The sequence below is a fragment of the Sander lucioperca genome, chromosome 2, assembly GCF_008315115.2.
Source record: "Sander lucioperca isolate FBNREF2018 chromosome 2, SLUC_FBN_1.2, whole genome shotgun sequence".
In the NCBI taxonomy this organism is placed as follows: domain Eukaryota; kingdom Metazoa; phylum Chordata; class Actinopteri; order Perciformes; family Percidae; genus Sander; species Sander lucioperca.
Window position 1 is genome coordinate 42,490,319 of NC_050174.1, and position 23,076 is coordinate 42,513,394.

Genomic DNA, 23,076 nt, shown 5'->3' on the forward strand with positions numbered 1-23,076 from the left:
TCAAATTATTTAAAAAAAAAAATAATATAGCAGACGTAAAAAAATTACATTTCACAGAATGATATTGTATATCCAGTATTAAATGCACTATCATAAAGTTGAAATAAGTTAATGCCATCGCACTGTCAGTGGCTCACTTTGAAGTTTTCCCATAAATGACAAAGTCAGTTAAACAGTTGAGTGATTATGACTTTCTTTGGACAGACAAAAAAAAAGGTCTTGGAAAATTAAATTAGGTTTTCAGAGTTTTAGAGGCATTTTGTCTTGCCAACCTCAATATAATAACTGTAAAACTATTACAACCTGAGAAGTGTTGGTATTGGCAGCTAGTCAGAGCAGAGGCAGTAAAACAGTGCCATTTGAGACTGGCTGCCATGTGCTTCGATTTCATTTGTAATTACACAATTTTGACAAGGACCTGCACTATCTGTTCACAATCCAGCTACTATACCAATGAGACATGATTTAAATTAGTTTGTTTTTTTTACACTCACTGATGTGTGACTGATGGCCAGAAGTGGTAACAAAAGCGTAATAGTTCACTCTTACTTATTTTTCCAGCAGTATAACACATGACATTTTGGGCCCACATCCAGCACCCTCGCCACCGTCTGTATGGCATAACTTGGAACATTTTTGAGTGCATGGCTGTGTTCGAAAGAATGTATTTCCTCTTTTTCTTTATAAAAAAACTATTACCTTTATTCCCACTACTACCTCAAGTATATATATTCAAGAGAGATAGATAGATAGATAGATAGATAGATAGATATGTAAGTCCTCGTACATAGTGCTACTTTCATATACTTTGTTCTATTTTGTTACCTATTTTATTGATTAATTCTATTTGAATTCATACAAGTTTTGTGTGTGTATCAATCCTGTATTGTATAATGACAATAAGGCTGAACCTTCAGCCTTGAAATCCCACTGTGGGAGACAGGCATTGGCCAGTTTGTATGAAGGACATTTCTCAGCTGGTTCCTTCCCAGTACCGGATCACCCGCAGGCAAAGGGCAAAATAACAATGACTGTAAACTGTCACCGCATGAGTCCAAAGTCAATCCTGCTTGTTTTAATTGGTTGATTTCTCTCATTGAGCTACTTTACTACCTGATATGATATATGGAGATCTCTAGCAGTGTGTAAGTAAAACAAATTAGGAAGGTTGGGGTCTCTGTTGGGGAATTATTTTTCACCTCCCTTTTCCTGGAGCGAGGATAACTTACCTTCTCCTCAACCAGTTGCTTTCTGCAGGCAGCTGGGAAGCGTGCCAGAAACACTAAAAATAAAGAAATGCAAAGAATTTAATCCCTTTCACAAACATGCAAAACCGGGGAGAGATTAAAGGCTGCTTCCAAAAAATAACATTTCTGGAGGTGGACAATAATTCCATTTATTCCACGAGATATTTTCTTTTTACACCTGAGCTTCTTTCTTAGGTTGGGAATGAAAACTAATGCTTTTGTTTTTGGTTTGTATCATTTTACGCAGTAGCCATGTCACTGAGGAAATTCTCTTGCCAGGAATAATTTAAGGAGATATTATGAGTCAGTATGAAAAGGCTACTGTTTCCCAAGTTTTCATACCTCAGACTAGGAAACTCAGAGTCAAAAGTGCTGATATCACTTAGATAAAGTTTAATTATACCTCTGGAAAAGTGCATGGGGAGCAGTAAATTGTACAATTTATTATGATGAAATTCTAACAAATCAAATGAAATGCATATACTGTAATAAACACACATAACATACAATTTAAATACTATAATAAACTGAGTATAGAAAATCTATGGAAGTGTAGTTTGGAATAGAATACATTTTATTAATGTAGCACTCAGCGTCCAACACAAGAACATTGGAACAATATACAAGTAATACACTTGTTGGAGTCAAAAAAACAAACATGCAATATAGTGTCAAAGAATCATTTACATTTTGATTTAATTGATTCATTATTACACATCAATCAACTGAGGTATATATATGTTGCTATCCCTTTCTCTAGTAAGGGGAAGCAACGCCACACCTAAATTTGGCAAATGCACTTTGATGCTGTATATATGTGTGTGTGTGTGTGTGTGTGTGTGTGTGTGTGTGTGTGTGTGTGTGTGTGTGTGTGTGTGTGTGTGTGTGTGTTAGGGAAGTCAATGAATAAAAATACCACACTTCACAAAACATCACCTCTACTTTGTAATGACAAGACCACTTGAGAATAGAATAGATTCATAGATTAATTTGTAACATGAATAACTATAAATAAAGCAACAGATATAATCAGACCAATCACTGTAATACTTCCTAAAAAATAGAAAATTAAAAGCATAAGAAGGAGTGATCGTCACAGTATGCTCTTGTAGTATCCCTAATCTGCCACTGAAGGGCAACACTCCCCTCTGCTGTCCACCACAAGCTGTACTCTGTCCAACAGCTTTCATTTATTTTCATTAATTTACTTCATCTGGCAGTTTGGCACAAGATGGCCATTAAATCTGACACTTAAATGTGTAGTAAGCGTTAAGAAATGTATCAGAAATCTGACTTTTGTTTTTAAATTGCAGTACTGATATATTCCGGTGCTGTCACTAGATGGCGAGAATGCATCACTATGGAACAGGTGACATATTCTGTTGCTATGGTGATCACGCTGGTGACTAAAAACTGTAGCACGTCCCTGACAATCGCTGCTTCAACATTTCATCTCAAATAAGGTTAGTAACACCTGTATAGCGGCTTCTTTGTACTGTTTTAACAAGTTGTACTTCTAATGGCTAATGTTGAATGACACGATTAGAAATAACCGTGATTTGATGTCTTTAAGCCAGATACTGTCCCCTGGTTTCCCATGATGCATCGCTTTATTTTGTCTAGTAGCTCAGGGAGATGATAGGAACTGAAACTGACACAGCCAGCCACCCTCCCCTCTCACCCGACCAAGGCGAGCCCCTGACAGCATCACCGACATGCCCCGCAAGGCAGAACGCTCTTAGTCGGTGAGGCTAGTCTGTTCAGCGACAATTTAACATTTAACATTTTGCAAGATATTCGACGGCAGCGTATTTTTAGCCATAAGGTAAGCTCTCCATAAGATAATGTGCTGTTGTAGCCTCGTTAGCTGTTCAGCTAGGCTAGCATAATTAAAGTCTCATACGTAGGCTACTTCCTCTGTATGGAGAGATTGTTTCATTCAAAGACATTTAAAAATGGCTGTATTTTTTTTATCACTGCAAAAGCAGTACAGCTTATTTTGCCTATTTTAACGGGCATGCTATCGGCATTCATCCAAACAGGTTGACTTCGTTTAACGTTGTATTTTAACCCTTATAAAGGGGTTCGCCTGTTATATCTGTTGTTTTTTCATCTTCAATCGTTGAATCATTTTGTCGCAGGTGCGAATATGTGCCCAATGTTGCTAAACCCCCGGGTATTACAATTAAGTCCCGTGGGGGATTCAACGTATGCCGAATTTACCAGAACTCCTCAACAATGTCAAAAAAAAAACATTGTTTATATTCTACGAATGCTGTATTGCCTTTTGTGTATTGCAGGTTATTATTTGGGTGACGGGTTGTAAAGGGAGTTTGGTGTGACGTTCATTATTGCACATATTGGGGCTAGCTTGTGTTCGGTTCTTAAACTGGACAGCTCCTCCCTGGACAGCTGCAGTACATAACATTAGCTGCAAGGACAGCCTTTGTGATGACCGTAGGAAATGCAGTGATGGCATCTTACAGTACATCAGGTCATAAAACAACAAGGAATGTGAAATGTTGTGAAGTGGTTCACAGACACCGCTCGCCTGACCCGTTTTGTTTGATAATTATAACGAAATTCATGTCCTAAATGATATCGCTGTATGAAGATTGACAATAACGTTTGTGTGAAGTAATGATCCTCTGGCAGCTCCTGTCAGGACCAGCAGCGGTTTGCTGTGAAATGTGGGTTTGGGGTGCTGTCCGCAATGCAGGTGCTGAAATTGAAAGTGCCGTGGAAAGTATCTCTCCCGGGTTACGCGTAGCATACGTCCTGTAAGCAGTGTTTTAATGGTTATACTGGTTAACCTTTAGTTGCTGTTGCAATTTTTATATTATTGTTGACGTGGGAGGTGTTCAGATGTTGAAGTTTACTTAAATATAGACGTGTGCTAGGAGTTGGTTGATTAGTACTACTTATTATTATCTTCTATCTAAAATACTAGCAACAAAATTAGAGAAAATGCAGGTCTTTGTGCAAAGAAACAGCTTCATGACAGGAATACCAGTGACTTCTAAGCTGTGTCTGTTAGTTTGTTTGTTTGTTTGTTTAGGCTAAGGATGGTAGCTACTAGCTAATGTTTCATGGTGCTGCAGGTCATTGATTATTAATGTTCTCTTGTATGGGGAAATTTGCTGGTTTGTGTATTAGGATAATACATACACAGAGAGTCGACGGAGTCACTCTGGTTTGACATTAATCTCTGTCTTTTATAACAGTTACTGATAGAGTTGCATTTGGCCATAAACATTGTTTCTGAACAAAGAGACATAAACTTTATTGTCTCTCTCTAATTCATTAAAGTTCTATACTCCTTTTGTACCACTGTCCCCTCCACGCCATGGCATGAGCCATGTTTTGAGGTGAGGTCATGTCTTTGCAAATGGAAAGCTATCCAAGCTATTCTAGGAAAGAGCTGGGATGAGAGAAATGCTTGCAGCGCTGGGTTTATCGGAAGGACTCCATATTACTCATCAATAATAGATTATCTCTTCAGCCTTTATGATACATCACTGACTCTATTTGGGATCACCAGTTTGTGTGTTTATTATCACATGTTTTCCTTTTCCTCAGCAATGAACAGAAAACCACACACAGAAGACTGTTGGAACTGGGAAGTGTGTCCAGCGTGGTGTCATGGGATATATTATTCATGTTAGTGAGCTGATTATGTAAGAGTGAGAAGCTCTAGGATGTTTTATTGAAGCACACTTATGTATGCAGGGAGATGCTTTCTCTGCACTCAGGAGGGCTGTTGCAGGGATCAATGTGCTCTCAACTCTCAGCCCAGTACAGATGTCTGGCGGGGACGACTAAGTGATTGTTTCTCTCTCTCTCTCTCTCTCTCTGGCTTGGCTCTGGAGACAAGGGCATCCAGTGAAGGGAGGGAGGTGGAAGGTGGGGCAAGGCAGGGAAGGGAAGGAAGAGGCCTGCTTGAGACTGGCAGCCTTCATGCCACACCCAGTGTCATTGTGTTGTATATGTCAAAAGTGTTCATCATTGATTTTGTTATTGACTGTGGTATGGAAACTGAAAGTGAATTATTTGTAACAGAAAGAGATTGTATTCCTGCCATCTGTTTTTACACACTACACTTTCTAATTTGCCACTTTAATTCCAGTGAAAGAATTGAACTTTATTGTCTTCTGTGCTGAGGAAGAATATTTCCACTGTATGTTCTAATCAAATTACATTATACGGTGTGGATTTGATTTAGTGTATATTAGATTATTCTTACTATCAGACGTCTGAGTTTTGAAGGCCCACACTGCTTACTCTCAGTTTCTCAATCAACAGCTTCATGTCAGTGATTGGTTCATTATTACAGCAAACAAAAACGGAATGTGCCTACTGTGTTTATGGTCACTTAGGCTTTCTCTGCTACAACCTTAGCATTGACCCAGCCTTATTAATGATGATAGCCTACACACCTGCTCTGCATATTACTGTAATAAATGTGCATCCTCACTTAATTCCCTCAGAATGTTTGGTGCTCTTTTTATCAACGGACACAGTCGGACAGGGTTACAATTTTTACATTTATATGGTTAGTTGAACTGTCAAATGGCCTCCATTGCGAATGGGTTTGATGGTATTGTCCAATAGTGATTACTTTGATTTGTCATCTAAAGCAGATTGATGTGACTAGTTGGCAGACGGAGCAAAGTTGGAGCACGTCCCAAAATGTAGCTGTTTATAGGCAAAAGAGTGAGAATTAACGGCCTGTTTGCCAGTTGGATGGACTTTATGTTTATTCTCTTCTCCTTCTCTCTTTTTTTCCACCTTGTTTACTTATGTCTGGAGGTTGCAAGGCTGGTGTGTGTCTGAACATAATCAGCCATGGCATCAGCAAATGTTACACTGGAAAATCAGCTGCACAGTGCGCAGAAAAACCTGCTCTTCCTCCAGCAGGACCATGCCAACACGTTGAAGGGGCTACACGCAGAGATCCGCAGATTACAACAGCAATGCACAGGTGAGCACGGCCACAAGGAGCCACCTCTCTTCTCGTCATGCTGCTGGGTAAAACCAGCACGTTAGAGAAGAACACCTTAGTGGATATCTAGTAATTGCTGGCTGTCCCAATTATAAAATGTTTTTCTACAATAAAACTATTTCGAGAATTTTAAAGTGAAAAGTGGCCTAAATAAAACACCATGGAAATGATTGAATTATGAATTAACTCACATTTTATAATTGATTTACTCATATTACATGCATTCAGTATATAAGCCAATTAATAAATCGAGAGAGAGAGAGAGAGAGAGAGAGCAACTTTGTTTTTGTCTCTTCTGTGATACGTTTTGCCGGTTTGCTACCAGCAAAATGGCTTGTGAATGTTAAAATTTCCTCCACTCAATAGATTAGCATTGTTATTTTTGGCTGATGAGTGAAGCAAATCTACCAGCCACTTGCCTATTTTACCAGCATTTGGATAGTGCTAATTTTGAACCCTGACCGCGGGTGCATTGCTTTCAGATCACGGTTCATCTTCTCGCTAAGTGCGCACGTGTCGACGTGTGGGAGAGAGCGCTTGCGCACTTTTGAATTTTGTACTCTCTCGTGATTCTACGTTGACGACTTCGTCAGAGGTTAATGCTGTGGTTTAATCGCAGTTGTGTTCCTTTTAGGCTAGGTCTACCTTCCGTTCCACGGCCATGTATTTTTTTATTGTAGAGCCTTAAAGGACAATTCCGGCACAAAACGAACCTAGGGGTTATTAACAGATGTGTACCCACTCTGTCGCTCTCTGGGACATGTTTTCATGCTAATCTAATGAGTTTGGAGCTTGAAAGAAGCTAGCATGGGCCGCTGATTAGCTTACAACGCTAATATTCGGGGCACAGGGAACGTAAAATCAAATCGCTATTTATACCACTAAAAAGGCTCAAAATATCACCAAACTTCAACAGTAGCATAATGAGGGTCCCTAAATGTTAACCGAAGCATTGAGAACTTTGTAAGTGTACAGACAGTTTATTGAAAAGATAGATTATAAAGACACTTGCGTTCATGTTTACATGTCGCCACCGTCTTGGAAACCAGTCACGACTTACAGCTGGCGATGCAAACTAAAATCAAAAGCAATTTGCTCAATATAGCTGAAATAATCGCACTCTGCATAACTTGTCTAGTGTACTTACTCAGTGGATAAGTGTCCATCTGGTCCCTCCAGTCTGGGTCGCCGAAAAAGTTTCAAGTACAGCCCTGTTTATCAGAGAGGGGAAATCTTCAGACTGTACAAAACACTGCGTCTCTTGGGTGTCGCGACGCAACAGGTCTCACTCCGTGCAACACAGACACTCCTGTTCGGTGGCCATAGCTTCACAATGTCCGCAAGTACACCACCAGTTTCCCATTACCCGAAGTACGAGGCTGTGTTGCGGCATTGACTACCGGTAGCTCTCTCTCTCTCGTAGCCCGTTCCCGCAGCTCTTCGTTCAATAAACTGTCTGTACGCTTACAAAGTTCTCAATGCTTCGGTTAACATTTAGGGACCCTCATTATGCTACCGTTGAAGTTTGGTGATATTTTGAGCCTTTTTAATGGTATAAATAGCGATTTGTTTTTACGTTCCCTGTGCCCCGAATACTAGCGTTGTAAGCTAATCGGCGGGCCGCGCTAGCGTCTTGCAAGCTAAAAACTCATTCGATTAGCATGAAAACATGTCCCAGAGAGCGACAGAGTGGGTACACATCTGTTAATAACCCCTAGGTTAGTTTTGCGTCCTTTAAACAGATGAAAAGACAGCAAAATAAACAATAAAGTATCCCTAAATTAATAACTGGGACAGATGTATTACCTATAAATGGATATTTGGGACCAAAAGTCAACAAGACGCTGTGGTGCCACTACACTTTAAACCTTTTAGAGCGAATGTGATTACATATGGGAAATGCACTCAAGCATTAGTGAGTACACCCTGCACTGTAGCGATACAAAACCTGTATTGAGCATACCACCAGTAATAGTTATACTCTTCCACAAAGGGATAATATCAAGATGGACACCCAGGAAAACAGGACATTGTATGCTTTGTCCCTGGTTTCCGTATCCTTAGCTAACCTGTCACTAAAGCTCACGTGGAACTCTCACTAATCTTGTTAAATGAGAACTCTGCCATATGGAAAGCACCCCAAACATGCATTGCTGCTAGTTAGTCTGTGTGAGGAGCATGCTGTTTGATAGCTGCCCTTTTGCAACCTCATGTGGCCACCATAGACAGTATATAAGCTGGACCAACAGATCCCGTTGCTCCGGACGGAGACCAGTGAAGGATATTAGAAGCACTTTTCTGGTGAGCGCTGAGCGTTACTGCGCAGCCTCAAACTGAGAGAGACGACGTAAATTTGACGTGAGCAACCTGTCTGAAAGTTGGAAGTCTTCTGGTAGCTGTGCCAAGAGAAATCTCAATCATTCCCAATTTTGCAGAGATGGAGAGCGTAGGTATATGTAAGGAGATAACATAGGCACAGGCTAATTATTGCTAACTAAAATGCTAGTTAACATTAGTAATTAAATTAAACAGCTAATGTAAGTCGAAACTGCCTGCGAGCTTCTCCTGTACTATACGGTAATTCCTCTACTATGCGACAGTAAGTCGCGTGGTTATGACACAATCGTTAGCCTATTTTTTACAAAAATGCCAGCTACGGAGCCATAACGTGAGGTACAAGGTAATGGAGCCTTTTATACATTGTCATGTTTCTTTAGAAATAAACAATGGACAAATAGAGTCTTTAAACGCTTCAGATGTAAAGTTATTCGCTGTCAAAGTGACGTCAAAATGAATGGGAGTCAATGGGATGCTAACGGCGGGTGAGTGCTTGTTAGCATCAAAATGCCGCCATAGGATCTACGGGTTGTTGACAGACGCTTACCCCCTTGGTGGCCACACATGCAAGTAACTCTCTCCTTTTGTTCACAGATCTGACCTATGAGCTCACTGTGAGAAACTCTGATCCCTCAGGTAAGACTCCATATGCACTGTATAGTACACACGCACATCAGTTTTGCCACGAACATTCAATGTTTTGTGTCACTTAATTAATTTGCTCTTGCACCGTGTCGAATTAGGTTGACTTAGGCTACATCAACACTACCACGTTTTGGTTTAAAAACGAATATCTTTTGCTACATTAAGCCTCGCGTCCACACTACTCTGCATTTCTCTGCCTGTTTCCCAGTAACAAAGTCCCACCCAGGAAGCATTGCACTGTGGGACTTCCTGCTGTTCATGAGAGCTCCCACTGCTCATTGCCAACTGCCCCTCCCCTGACGTTGCCATGGCCATGACATGGAGTCACTGGTCTGTCTGACAGCCCCAGCTCCACTGTCTTTATACTGGCTTGAAGTACAGCAGAGTACAGTCAGGGAGGCCCCTGGCAGGCTGCATACATTTTCATTTATGTACATGCTAGTGACGAGCCCACTGATGTGTGTAACTCAACAGGAAGCATGCTGCGTCTCACCAGGATCACTATACGTATGCTACAGGCTTTTTAACATGGCTTGCAGAGATCATCTGAGCAATATTAGGGCATCCAGTTAGAGGCACTATTATGTTAGCGTGGGACATCTCAGAGATTGGAGGACAGGAAATGAGATTATCTGTCACAGCGCTAATGCACAGCCTGCAACCTGCTAAGTGCAGCAGGGCTCAGCTGCTCCATCTGGGGTAAAAACATGTACCAAGAGAAAGCAACTTCTTAACAAATAAAATAAATATATATATATTTTAGAAATGTCTCTTGATATATTGTCTCTAGAAGTGTTATTATTCAACTTTTGTTTTTGTTCATTGTTATTGTTATCGCAATAAGTGAAAATCACAATACAAATCTAATGCACCCATGTATCCTGAAAGAATCGAATGGGACAAAAGCATATCACTCCAGCCCTAATATATGTAATGCACAATTGTATTTTATCCCCCGGTTTTTGCACACATACAAACATGGCGGAATGGGCTGGAACTGGGTGGGGCAGGGTGATGTGGCTCAGAGGAGAGCAGTGCCCTTGCCATCTACCAGAGCTGTAATGTGAGACTGGAGCTTTTTGCCCACTGCAGATGAGTCTCCATAGGATCATACTGCCTCTGTCAGCTGACAGACGGTCCATAGTCAGCGCCTGTGCTTAATGTACTAATGATTGGTCTGGTCTGGGAATATAAATGTATCTGCGCTCTGTCTCTGTGCATTGCTTGTGTGCACTTATTTATGTGTACTTATGTTTACTGTTTACTACATGTATGCATCTGTAGGGCTGGGTGATATGGAGAAAATCAAATATCATGACATTTTATGACCAAATACTTCAATATTGATATTGTAGGGTTGACAATTGGTGCTTTCACAAAATATATTTACACAATGACATTTGTGATAAATAAGCATCTGTAATGTGGCTACAATGACTAAGTAGGTAAAGTCAAATAACAGAAGAGCTAGAACAGTCTGGTAAGTTCATAAAATGACATCACTTTCCTGTAATGCAGCCTTTAAAACCAGGAAAAGACAACACTTGTCATATTACGATATCCAAAATCTAAGACGATATCTAGTCTAATATCACGATATCGATATAGTATCAATATATTGCCTGCTGCTTAGCTGCTGTTTTAACAGGTTTTTGTGTGTGTGTGTGTGTGTGTGTGTGTGTGTGTGTGTGTGCGCGCGTGCAGACAGCAGTGAGGCCCGCTGCAGGGAGCTGCAAAGGAGATGTGAGGAGCTGGAGGCCCACCTGAAGAAGAAGGAGGAGGAGAACACAGAGCTGCTCAGGGACCTTGAGCAGAAGAACGCCATGATCTCTGTCCTGGAGAACACCATTAAGGAGAGAGAGAAGAAGTACCTGGAGGAACTCAAGATGAAGAGCCACAAGCTGGCTGTTTTGTCCGGCGAGCTGGAGCAGAGAGCGAGCACTATTGCTTACCTCACCTCACAGCTTCACGCCACCAAGAAGAAGCTGTTAGCCGGCAGTTCATCTGAGGCCAGCCCCAACGTTAGTCCGGTCACCTCATACAAGCCCACGCCTCCGCCATCCAAGGACAGGCAGCCTGAAACCCCACGGCGTCGCATGAAGAAGAGTCTCTCCCAGCCTCTTCACCCAGAGTTAACAGAGGTGTATCGGCTTGGCCCGGACGGTAGGCGGCTGGTTCTGCGGGAGACAGTAGACGCCATGCCTGACCCCACACCCTTCCTTCAGGCTGGGAGAGACTCTCCCGAACCGCAGGTAGTGCGAGAACGGCCTGCCGTTATCCCTCCTATTGCCTCAGAGCGCTCCCCTGTGGCTCCCCTGGGTGCTACGGCCAGCCCTCGTCACAGCCCCGCTCGGGACCGTCAGTACAGGGCTCATGTGGGTGTGGCGCATCGCATCCCACATGGCACCCCTCCCCTGGCCCCACCGCTAGCAGAGCTGGAGACACTGGCAGTGGACCAGGTCAAAGACGAAAAGGTTGTGCGGAAGCGCTCGGGAGCCGACAGGACAGTTTAACACTGCAATGCTAACATGCACATCAACGCAAACACACATCTACTGTATACACATACTGCAAGAGCAGGAAGGAGCCTGACCCACTGTGTAGCCTGCTTTTTACGCAACACTGCAATATGAAAAAAAGTACATCATTATAATTTTGTTCATGGTATACCATAAAGACTTGTGTTTTTCTTGATCTACATTAGAAAAGGACTACTATAAAGCATGCCAAATGTTTCTTATTTACAACCCAATGAGATCTTGTATTATACACATCTTACTTATTCCACAACGCTGTGGAGATAGGTCTGGCAATGTGAGACTATACACATCTTGACTTTTTGCTTAGACTTTCTCTTCATTCTGTCTTATGTGGTGCATACAACGAATCCTCAGCCAAATATCTGCATCAGTGCCTGCTCGACCGGATCAACCGTACACAAGCTGTGTAGTGTAGTCATGGCTCATAGTTATCTTTACATATCTCTGTCTGCTCCATGTTCTCAACAACAGTCTGGACATATCAACAAACTATATAACAAGATGTCTGCAGCTGCATAGGGTAGAAGTGAAATTATTAAACTTAATATTTCCTGAATGTCTTTCATCTTCTTGTGATATCGGTATAATAACGTTACTGTAAGTACAAGCTGCATAATGTGCAATTGAGATGCGCTGGCGAAAGGTGAAAGAGCTGTAATTTCACCTTTCTTTTGTTGGCTTGCAAAAACAGCAGCAGTGCACATGTGTAAATGCAGTGTGAAAGGATGGGGAACCGGATGTACATTTGTGTGTATGTGTGTGTGTGTGTGTGTGTGTGTGTGTGTGTGTGTGTGTGTGAGAGAGAGAGAGAATGTGTGTGTTTCAGAGAGAGACAATGAAGGCCATTGAGAGAATTAAGTTCTGGCTTAAACAATATCCGTTGAAGTTATTTGTGATACAAGGGCATTTTTGAAAACACTGCTGTAATAGGATTTTGTGACATTATTACCTGTACTTTATAAAGGCTGTGCATTTGTAATGAATTCTTTTTTAATTTATTGTTTAATAGGGAACACAAAAGAACTTCAAATATTGACAGTAATCACTGCACCACCAACATGACGGTAATTATAATCAATTAATAACCTGCTTTTCAAATTAATATCACGTGTCCTTGAAGTGAACGTATGATTCAATACAATAAAGCAATGCATTTTTGGTTTGGTTACTTGGTTTCTGTGTGTACAGATGGGTGACAAATTTAAGGAAAAGACTATATTAGGTATCTTAGTAAGGTGTTGGGCCATTACGAGCCTCCAGAACAGACTTCTCGAACCCTTCAATGCCCCCTCATGCCCTGTAACTAATAGTGTAATTACTGATACCAAGATGTGAGAACAGTAACGATATTTTATGTACAAGCCAAATCCCTGAGCAGGTCCAATGGATGAGTAGGAAGTAAAGTGTCTTGTTAAAGTGCACTTCAGAGCTGATTCCTCCTGATTGAGGAGGAGGAAAGTGACCTTACTAAGGATTATCTGTCTAAACCAGGGTTTTTCAACATTTTTTAACCCAAGGACCCCTTGACGTAGAGAGACGGATCAGGGACATATGTTTTTTTAAGATTCTTTTTTGGGGCTTTTCCCTTTATTAGATAGTGGATAGACAGGAAAGTGGGGAGAGGGAGAGAGAGAGAGAGAGAGAGAGAGAGAGAGAGAGAGGGGATGACATGCAGCAAAAGGCCGCAGGTCGGATTCGAACCCAGGCCGCTGCAAAGGACTCAGCCTATACAGTATATTGTTTAAAATAGAGTTCAGTGGTTTCCCTAGGTTTGTGAAAGACTTAGGTGCACGTATTTGATGGAAATGTTACATTTTTCAATAAAAAGAAATGCACATCACTTTGGACCATTATTATTATCATATCTGTCTAAAGCGTTGGAAAAGCTAGAGCAGATAATAAATAACACTCAAAGTGGCTAAAGATGTCCACTGGGGACCGACTACAATCATTAGATCTGAGACAAGTCTTCTACGTTCATTCAGCTTAGGTGGTGCCCAAAAAGGGCTCGGGTGCTGAACCAAAATTCATAAAGGTAGGGAAAACCCTGAAGTTGCATATTAAACTGGGCCTACAATAACGTGTGGGCAGCCTAAAGCCTTTATACATACATTTTTAGTGCATAAAATACTAAGCTATTAAAATAATTGACTGATTTTATCATGTTAAACATACATGTGATCTTTAGGATGAACTGTATCTGTGGGTGGCTACTTTAGTGACTACCTTACCTATAGGCCAGTAAGCCTATCATTAATGTGTTTTTTTTTCCACAAATAAGTTGATTTATATTTGTTAACAATATGTTGGATTCATGTTAAGACTTTTTAGTTAAAAAAAACAAAAAAGAAAACTTATAATTTGGTGGGCCCCCTATGGATCCCAGACCACCTGTTGAAGATCTCTGGTCTAAACCACTGACATTCAGTATCATATTAATAACATTATGGTGAAGATTCTGCTGTTAACTGAAAAGGGACACCAATCTCATCAATACACGTGTTTCTACAGACGTGTATGTACTTCAGCTAGATGGCCACTAGGTGTCCTCGAATCACAGTAAAAGCTAAGTGATGGAAGTTACAGTTATGGAAAATAGGACATGCACATCAGGTTACTTCAGAGTGATACATCATTGAATCTGTGGATTTCTTTTCCTGAACTGAAAATAAACTAGAAGCTGCTGAAATGCCCATTGATAATAACTTCTTTGGAAATGGTTGGTCTCCTAAAAAAACTGAAGAATTAAGGTTGGTCACATGCAAAGACTCTCATGTGAGCCTACAAGAGCCAGGATTGATAATGTGATTATTTTTTTTTTAACTGATAGACTCTCCAGATCCATTAAAAACTAGTCTTAAACATAAACTTATGTGCTGTTCGTGCCAGAGTGACCAACACAACCACGTTGGCTGACTTGCGAGAAATGCTGATCGAAGAATGGGATGCCATCCCACAGCAGTGTGTGACCAGGCTGGTGACAGCATGAGGAGGAGGTGCCAGGCTGTTGTGGCTGTGTATGCTTCTTCCACACGCTACTGAGGCTCCTGTTTGTGAAATGAATAAATTGTTCAATTGCCAATATGTCTTGTTTCTTCAAACTTCAATCATCCATTCCACCAAACGAGTCAATGGCAGAATAAGCTGTATGCATTGGCAGAGAAGATTTGGCAAATTTTTCATGGGCGCAACCCACATACTCAGCACTGCTGCTCATCCCACAAATGCATGTTCCTTACAAATGGGGCACCATTTGAAAGAGAACTAAACAGGCTTTCCAACGGTATATTTATTGCCAAAAAGCATTGTTACCACAGAGAAATAATCTACCAAAGACAAATGTCCTTACTTTTTTGTGCTAAGTTTAGTATTATAAGTGCTAAAGAAGCACTAAACAAGTTTAAAGGAAAGGACAATCGATACGAATAATTTGTATATCTTGAAATAAGGATTTTGATACAATATCATCCCTGGTGTGGATTTATGGCAGGCATCAATAAATCAGAACTACTTACCTTCATTAATTCAAAGCACATTCCTATTACAGTATTCAGTCATCTGCAGCACATTACATGTTAATGGTCTCTGCCTCTCAAATATCCTACATATCTTTTTAACCTAAATCTGGCATTTTCAGTTTCTTCTGCTACTGTATGTATGTTGTAAGTATGGGAGTATGTTTCCTAATATTGTTATAATATTATATATACTAATATTGGTCATATCAACAGTCTTAGGTCAATATTGTGCATTGACACAATACAAAAGCAGAGCTGTTTTTTTGTTTACCCTATTGGCTTTATTAGATGTGTAACCAGACTTTAAAGGCTACTTGCTGTAAATTATATTTAAAAAGCATAAAGAGGCTGTGCTCAAAATGATCAGTAAAGCCACTTTAGCTCTATTTAACAAGCAGGTCATTATCTGGTTGAGTCTAAATATCAGTATGAATAACAGTGACCCCTGGTGGTCAAATCATGGTAAAACATGCAATGGCACGTTTTACATTGGTGTCGCCCCTGGAATAAACAAATGTTAAAATAGCCTTCATTTCAGGTCCGACACTGACATATTAATACCACTGCAGACAAGTGATTAAAATAAATTTTATTTTGAGAAAACATATTTGGTTAAACTCACTTAAGTTAGGCCTCTCAGTCCTCACAGGAAGTTGCAGTGAGACTAAATATATGTATTGATTAAATCATTTTGGCATAATATTCACTTTACTTTCAGTTTCACGTTTACAGTTCAAAAGGCCACTTAATACACTTTACATGACTGTCAACGAGGGACATCAATAAACACACACTACAAACGACAAATATACTTGTTTACACTCTCGTCAAAACATACCACAAAATTAAAAGCATTCCTAGTGGGGGCATACCAAAGAGCATATCTTAAAATGCTAAAATGTTCACTTTTGCCTAGAGGTCCTTCCGATCCTGATGGCAGAGCAGATCTAAAAACTTTCAAGCTGAAAAGCATGTTAATTTACAAAAAGGAAAAAAATATTTTAAAAATCCTTTTTGGTATGCCTCCAAAGTAAAGGCATTTTTATTTTCATTATTGAAGGAAAGTGCCTTGTTTTCATCCTAGTAGTGATTTTTTAACTCTTACAATATGATGATTTAGCAATTGCTAATGTACTTCCTTAGTACTTTATTTTACTTGTATGAACTCTGGCTCACAGAAAATGTTTAAGCGATACAGTTTGATATGTGGATGCAGAGCTTCAAACTTGCCATGTTTTGCTTGTGCCGTCACTGTGCAGACTCTAATCTCTTGGCAGGCGATGTCCTTTTCTCCTTTTGAAAGCCTGGACAGAGTGATGACTGTGTGTTACTTCACAACTTGTATGTTACAGTCAGAGAGAGAGAGAGAGAGAGAGAGAGAGAGAGAGAGAGAGAGAGAGAGAGAGAGAGAGAGAGAGAGAGAGAGAGAGAGAGAGAGAGAGAGAGAGAGAGAGAGAGAGAGAGAGAGAGATCCCAAACACCCCAAACAATGCATGCAGAGCAGAACTCGGTATATTCCCTCTGAAAATTCAAATCCAAAAAAGGTCAATTAAATTTTGGCAGCATTTAAATCAAGCTGATAAAAATTCCATTGCATACAAAGCTCTCCTGAGCAACCAGCGGTGTTCAGATGTCCACCCCCTGGACCAGCTGGCTCAGAGGTACACGGAGCTAAACACAGTCAGTAGTAGACAGACAGGTAGAGAGAGAGACAGGTACACGGAGCCTCAGAGCCGCCACAGACACAATCCTCAGTCTTCAATCAAAAGATTTGAAACTAAATTAAAAGACGAGTATACAGAACAATGGCAAAATTAAAATAAAATACAACACAAACTCCTCTGTTATCAATCCCTGAACAGAGAGATCCAATTGGCCGAATATCTGAAAACAAAAAATCCAAAAGAAATACGAATTTTAACAAAATACAGAGTCAGTGACCACGAGTTGGAAATTGAAAGAGGTAGACATTTAAAAGTGTGGAGACCAAGAGAGGAACAAGTCTGTACACACTGCCACCAGGATATCGAAACAGAATTACATTTCCTATGTACATGTCCCAAATATGAAGACTTAAGAACCAAATATTTCCAAAAATTTGAAGAATATATACCAGGCTTCACTACCTACACTGAGGACAAAAAGCTTCCTTTTTTATTAGGGGAAGATAAAAGCACGGCATGGCTAGCAGCTAAATATGTCTTCTCCTGCCACAATACAAGGCTAAATAAATAGAAACTTGTATATATAAGAATTATTTATACAAGTTATATATATATTTTTTTTTTATTGTTTATCTGTATTCTTTTTTATATATATATTATTGTTTCAATGTACCCTTTGAGGGACATGCACAGAATCTGTTTAGTATCTGCATTTATATCATAATTATCCTGTTTACTTGAATTATTATATCAGATGTATTTACTTCTTGTCGTTGTTATATATATATATATATATTTGTTCTTATGCTTTGGCAACACAGATGCATTTTTTTTGTCATGCCAATAAAGCAACATGAAATTGAGAGAGAGAGAGAGAGAGAGAGAGAGAGAGAGAGAGAGAGAGAGAGAGAGAGAGAGAGAGAGAGAGAGAGAGAGAGAGATCTGAAAGTGCCCACCTGAATCTGTAAGGGTTAGCTTATTTAATTCTTCCTCCAGCTGCTCAGCGGTAATATCCAGGTGTGTGTAAGGTACCGCAGGCAGAGAACTGAGCAGGTCAGTACCAGGGAGGCCCGGCTCCCCCGAGGGTCGCAGACCTTTTGTTGGAACTTCAGGTAAACCGGAGACGGAATCAGGCTTTGACTCCTCCAACAAACATTTCAGTTCCTCCTCCAACTCATCTATGTCTGCATCTACAAAAAAAACATGACAAACTTAGACCTCCTTGATATTCACATATACAATGTATCAAAGATGTGGCACTAACAGTATTTCATACCTGCGCCGTTCACGCCACTGGATATAGTTTGGTTGACCTCGTCTTGAGTGTCACATAACTGGTTAAATCATATAAAAAGATACATTAAGATGTTTAAATGTAAGCTTCAGTTGAAGGAATAAAACATACGATGAATTATATTTAAATAAACAGTTACTGTACCTCCTGGATTTGATCCACGAGGCTCTCGGCACGTTCCACAGTCACATCCTTAAGAGAGAGTCTCAGGGCTGACACCCCGGCCTGATAGGCTTGAATAACCTACAAACATGTTCAGCACACATGAACAATACTGGCAACAAACTCCGCTAACTACACAAAGAAAAGAGTGTTGATGTTCATTCTGCCTCTCACCGTCTTATCAGTCTGTGACTGGGCAATTCTGTCCAGGATTCCTCTGATGGACTCCAGTTTGGCAAACAAGCCGTCGGCTCTCTTTTCTACCCTTTTGCGGCCTCTTAAACACCTCAGTGCCTGTGGGTTAGACAGTGAATATTACCAATCAACCCAGTGCTAGGACATTTGGTTGTGCACAATAAATATATATTTTTTACCTGTGATTTCTTCCCTTCCCGGAGCAGAACCCTTGCTTCCTCTCTGCACCTGCAATTAGACAATGCAAAGCTTTAGTAATAATCACAAGAAACTCTGACTTTCAGAACCATTAAAAAGCAATGCAGCATCGAGTTGCACACATAGTACTAGTTATTTAACGGGAGCAAGTTGAAAATCACATACGTACATGTAATTGTCTAAAATAACAGTACTATTTTCTTTGTCATCAATCAATACTAATTCTATGTCTAATGTAAGTTCATATTATGAGTTGATGTACTTGTCAGCCTCAAGGCCAAGTTTCTCCACCCGCTCCTCCAGCAGCTTCTCACTGCGCTGCAGCTGGTAAATCCCCATATCCACATCGCTGACGAGGGAAACTTGAGCTTGCCCAGGCTGACAAAACTTGACAATCTGTAAAGAAGACACATGAAGACAGTTGAAACATAAAACATTACGCAAGCATTCATAGGACAAACTCTCTGAAACATGCTGAAAGATAGGGATGTCCTGATCAGATCAGAGCCGATACGGGCATTTTTAAGTGATCGGGGATCGGCAGTCACTCCGATCACCTTACTTCGATCACTTACGTCAGTAAGTTCTACACCATAATAAGTAGAAGTGGATTTTGTGAGGGTTTAACCAAAATGCGGTTGTTAAAGTTAAGTTATCGGATCGGGACTCGGTATCAGCAGATATTTATTTTTATTTATTTGTTGTTTATTTGAATAGGGACAGATACAAAAAACATACACTGCTCAAAAAAATAAAGGGAACACTAAAATAACACATCCTAGATCTGAATGAATGAAATAATCTTATTAAATACTTTTTTCTTTACATAGTTGAATGTGCTGACAACAAAATCACACAAAAATTATCAATGGAAATCAAATTTATCAACCCATGGAGGTCTGGATTTGGAGTCACACTCAAAATTAAAGTGGAAAACCACACTACAGGCTGATCCAACGTTGATGTAATGTCCTTAAAACAAGTCAAAATGAGGCTCAGTAGTGTGTGTGGCCTCCACGTGCCTGTATGACCTCCCTACAACGCCTGGACATGCTCCTGATGAGGTGGCGGATGGTCTCCTGAGGGATCTCCTCCCAGACTTGGACTAAAGCATCCGCCAACTCCTGGACAGTCTGTGGTGCAACGTGGCGTCGGTGGATGGAGCGAAACATGATGTCTCAGATGTGCTCAATTGGATTCAGGTCTGGGGAACAGGCGGGCCAGTCCATAGCATCAATGCCTTCCTCTTGCAGGAACTGCGGACACACTCCAGCCACACAAGGTCTAGCATTGTCTTGCATTAGGAGGAATCCAGGGCCAACCGCACCAGCATATGGTCTCACAAGGGGTCTGAGGATCTCATCTCGGTACCTAATGGCAGTCAGGCTACCTCTGGTGAGCACATGGAGGGCTGTGCGGCCCCCCAAAGAAATGCCACCCCACACCATTACTGACCCACCGCCAAACCGGTCATGCTGGAGGATGTTGCAGGCAGCAGAACGTTCTCCACGGCGTCTCCAGACTCTGTCACGTCTGTCACATGTGCTCAGTGTGAACCTGCTTTCATCTGTGAAGAGCACAGGGCGCCAGTGGCGAATTTGCCAATCTTGGTGTTCTCTGGCAAATGCCAAACGTCCTGCACAGTGTTGGGCTGTAAGCACAACTCCCACCTGTGGACGTCGGGCCCTCATACCACCCTCATGGAGTCTGTTTCTGACCATTTGAGCAGACACATGCACATTTGTGGCCTGCTGGAGGTCATTTTGCAGGGCTCTGGCAGTGCTCCTCCTGCTCCTCCTTGCACAAAGGCGGAGGTAACGGTCCTGCTGCTGGGTTGTTGCCCTCCTACGGCCTCCTCCACGTCTCCTGATGTACTGGCCTGTCTCCTGGTAGCGTCTCCATGCTCTGGACACTACGCTGACAGACAGCAAACCTTCTTGCCATAGCTCGCATTGATGTGCCATCCTGGATGAGCTGCACTACCTGAGCCACTTGTGTGGGTTGTAGACTCCATCTCATGCTACCACTAGAGTGAAAGCACCGCCAGCATTCAAAAGTGACCAAAACATCAGCCAGGAACTGAGAAGTGGTCTGTGGTCACCAATTGCAGAACCACTCCTTTATTGGGGAGGTCTTGCTAATTGCCTATAATTTCCACCTGTTGTCTATTCCATTTGCACAACAGCATGTGAAATTGATTGTCAATCAGTGTTGCTTCCTAAGTGGACAGTTTTATTTCACAGAAGTGTGAGTGACTTGGAGTTACATTGTGTTGTTTAAGTGTTCCCTTTATTTTTTTGAGCAGTGTAGATGATTACATAAAGAACAATCCGATGCCTGTATCACAGTGTTTATAGCCATGGCTAATTCGCAACACCTGTCTCTAGAAGGGCTTTTAACAGATATTCAATATTTTAAAAATTGGATGGGGATTGAGGGCCAAAAAAGCTGATCGGGACATGCCTACTGAAAGATAACTTGCAAAAAGTTAATTCATTTGATTTATATAGCGCTTTATCATAGACACTCAAAGCGCTTCGGGGGGGGGGGGGGGAGACTACTCTCTACCACCACCAGTGTGTAGCACCCACCTGGGTGATGCACAGCAGCCTTGCGATGCCAGACACTCACCACACATCAGCTCGGTAGAGAGTCTGAATAAGCCAAGTTTGTTTACCTTCTCGCCGTCGTGCAATGAAACCGTCACTTGCTTGTCCCTCTGCAGCTGCAGCAGAGCCATACACAGGGTGCTCTCATCAGCACAGACATCAGAGGAGAGAGTACACAGCTCTTGAAATGACAGGATGGAGCGGCTCGCAAATTCACTGCCCCGGTACACCTTGAGTAATTCCGCTGCTTTCTCCTGGAAAACAAAAAATTGCTGAGCTTTATATCTAGCAATAACCTTAATTGTCTGACTGAAATAACAGAGATAAGGGAAAAGAGAAACCACTCAGCATGGTTGCAAGTTGAAATGTGATCAAAGTACGCGTGGCGGTACAGTACTCCACACACTAGTTTGCATGATTCAGTTTTATTCAGACGCATACTATATTTTATTTAGAGAATTAATTTGTGTGTAGTGTTGTACTGTACATCTGTTGCAAAAACTGAAGGATGATTAATATATGGGAACGTCTGATAAATGTAATGCACAGCATGTTACTGCAATAAGTATATTTAAAATGCAAAAATCAGAGTGTCTCACGTATCATGATAGTATTGTATTGTAGTGCTTCTAAAAATCACATCAGAAAAAACAAACCTTCACTAGTTCAATGACAACAAAAGACTCCTCCAAAGGCACCTGGCTGCTTCCCAGAAGAGTGGAGAAGGTCCATTTCAGAGGCTTTACCAGCAGCAGGCCAACACCCCAGGATAGCCAGCCACAGTCCACATTGGCAGCAAACTCTGACTCCCTCTGGATCTTCCCACATCTGGCACAAGTTATAATACGAGCGATGTAACGTTAGTAACCAGATTGACTCAGATACATTTCGTTAATTGTTAGTAGTGACAGAGCTGACACAATAACAGTAGACGTTACCTGGCCATGGACCGGATGACAGTCGCCAAGCCCAGCGGTGATTTTTCTTTCCTCCTAAAGGTCTTGTTCAGCTCCTGCAGACTGACACACACAGTGCCTCGGTCCCTGCAGCCTTTGAGAATCAAAGCCGTCCAGAAGTCCATCTTACTGTCCCAGTCCGTCGTGTTGACATCTCGGTTCTCATTGAAGTCCGAGAACATAAAATTCATCCGCTCGTCGTCGTCCCATTCGGGCGGTAAGGTAATTTCTGTGGCGTTAGACATTTACAATACCGAAGTCTAAACTTTAGCGTAACCTGTTTACCGACTTGCTTGTTATGCTAAACAGACAACCCACGCTAACGTTAGCTAGCGTAACGCTACAAAGACAACGTTAACGTGAGCGAGCTAGCTAGCTAGCTATTTACGTTAGGTTAGCACCACTTGCTCTCACTCTTTCCGGGAAACAAATATCACTGTAGCGTTAACGTCATGTAAGATAAAATATAGTCTGTCGAGGGGAAATTCTAATTCTAATTTCTGGTTCGCATGTCGCTGCCAGCTGTCAAAGCAAAGCCCTCACTTCACCATGATGCATTAACATTTGGCTAACACGAGCTAACGTTTCATATATCAACAACAACAACAACATATGGTCGCGCGAGTTTTAGAGTTCAGAACCGTGCGAAAAAGCGGTGATATCTGCTCAAAAAGCAAATGCTCTAACTCCACCCACGCAGACACCCTGA

The 23,076-nt window shown here is 41.3% G+C and overlaps 2 protein-coding genes across 5 annotated transcripts; one reads left to right on the top strand and one right to left on the bottom strand.

Moving 5' to 3' along the window:
* Positions 1 to 2,625: 2,625 nt before the first annotated feature.
* ccdc92 (coiled-coil domain containing 92) lies at positions 2,626 to 12,936 on the top strand. 4 transcript variants are annotated; one of them, XM_035998074.1, is made up of 5 exons: positions 2,626 to 2,710; positions 2,874 to 3,072; positions 6,054 to 6,228; positions 9,181 to 9,222; positions 10,936 to 12,936. In XM_035998074.1, the coding sequence occupies exons 3-5, from the start codon at positions 6,093 to 6,095 to the stop codon at positions 11,742 to 11,744; spliced, it is 987 nt and encodes a 328-aa protein (XP_035853967.1). In that variant the 5' UTR covers positions 2,626 to 2,710; positions 2,874 to 3,072; positions 6,054 to 6,092; the 3' UTR covers positions 11,745 to 12,936. The 4 variants fall into 4 exon arrangements, with proteins under 4 accessions (XP_035853967.1, XP_031156615.1, XP_031156617.1 ...); XM_031300755.2 differs by having other exon boundaries at positions 2,627 to 2,710; positions 6,057 to 6,228; XM_031300756.2 differs by having other exon boundaries at positions 2,670 to 2,710; positions 2,871 to 3,072; positions 6,057 to 6,228.
* Positions 12,937 to 15,861: 2,925 nt separating this feature from the next.
* Positions 15,862 to 23,010, bottom strand: chmp7 (charged multivesicular body protein 7). The gene is made up of 10 exons (XM_031300754.2): positions 22,350 to 23,010; positions 22,068 to 22,239; positions 21,480 to 21,665; positions 19,065 to 19,198; positions 18,784 to 18,832; positions 18,584 to 18,703; positions 18,392 to 18,490; positions 18,230 to 18,287; positions 17,910 to 18,143; positions 15,862 to 16,593 (listed from the first exon to the last, which is right to left on the bottom strand). Exons 1-10 carry the CDS (start codon positions 22,610 to 22,612, stop codon positions 16,538 to 16,540), a joined length of 1,371 nt encoding a protein of 456 aa, XP_031156614.1. The 5' UTR covers positions 22,613 to 23,010; the 3' UTR covers positions 15,862 to 16,537.
* Between the last annotated feature and the right edge of the window lie 66 nt (positions 23,011 to 23,076).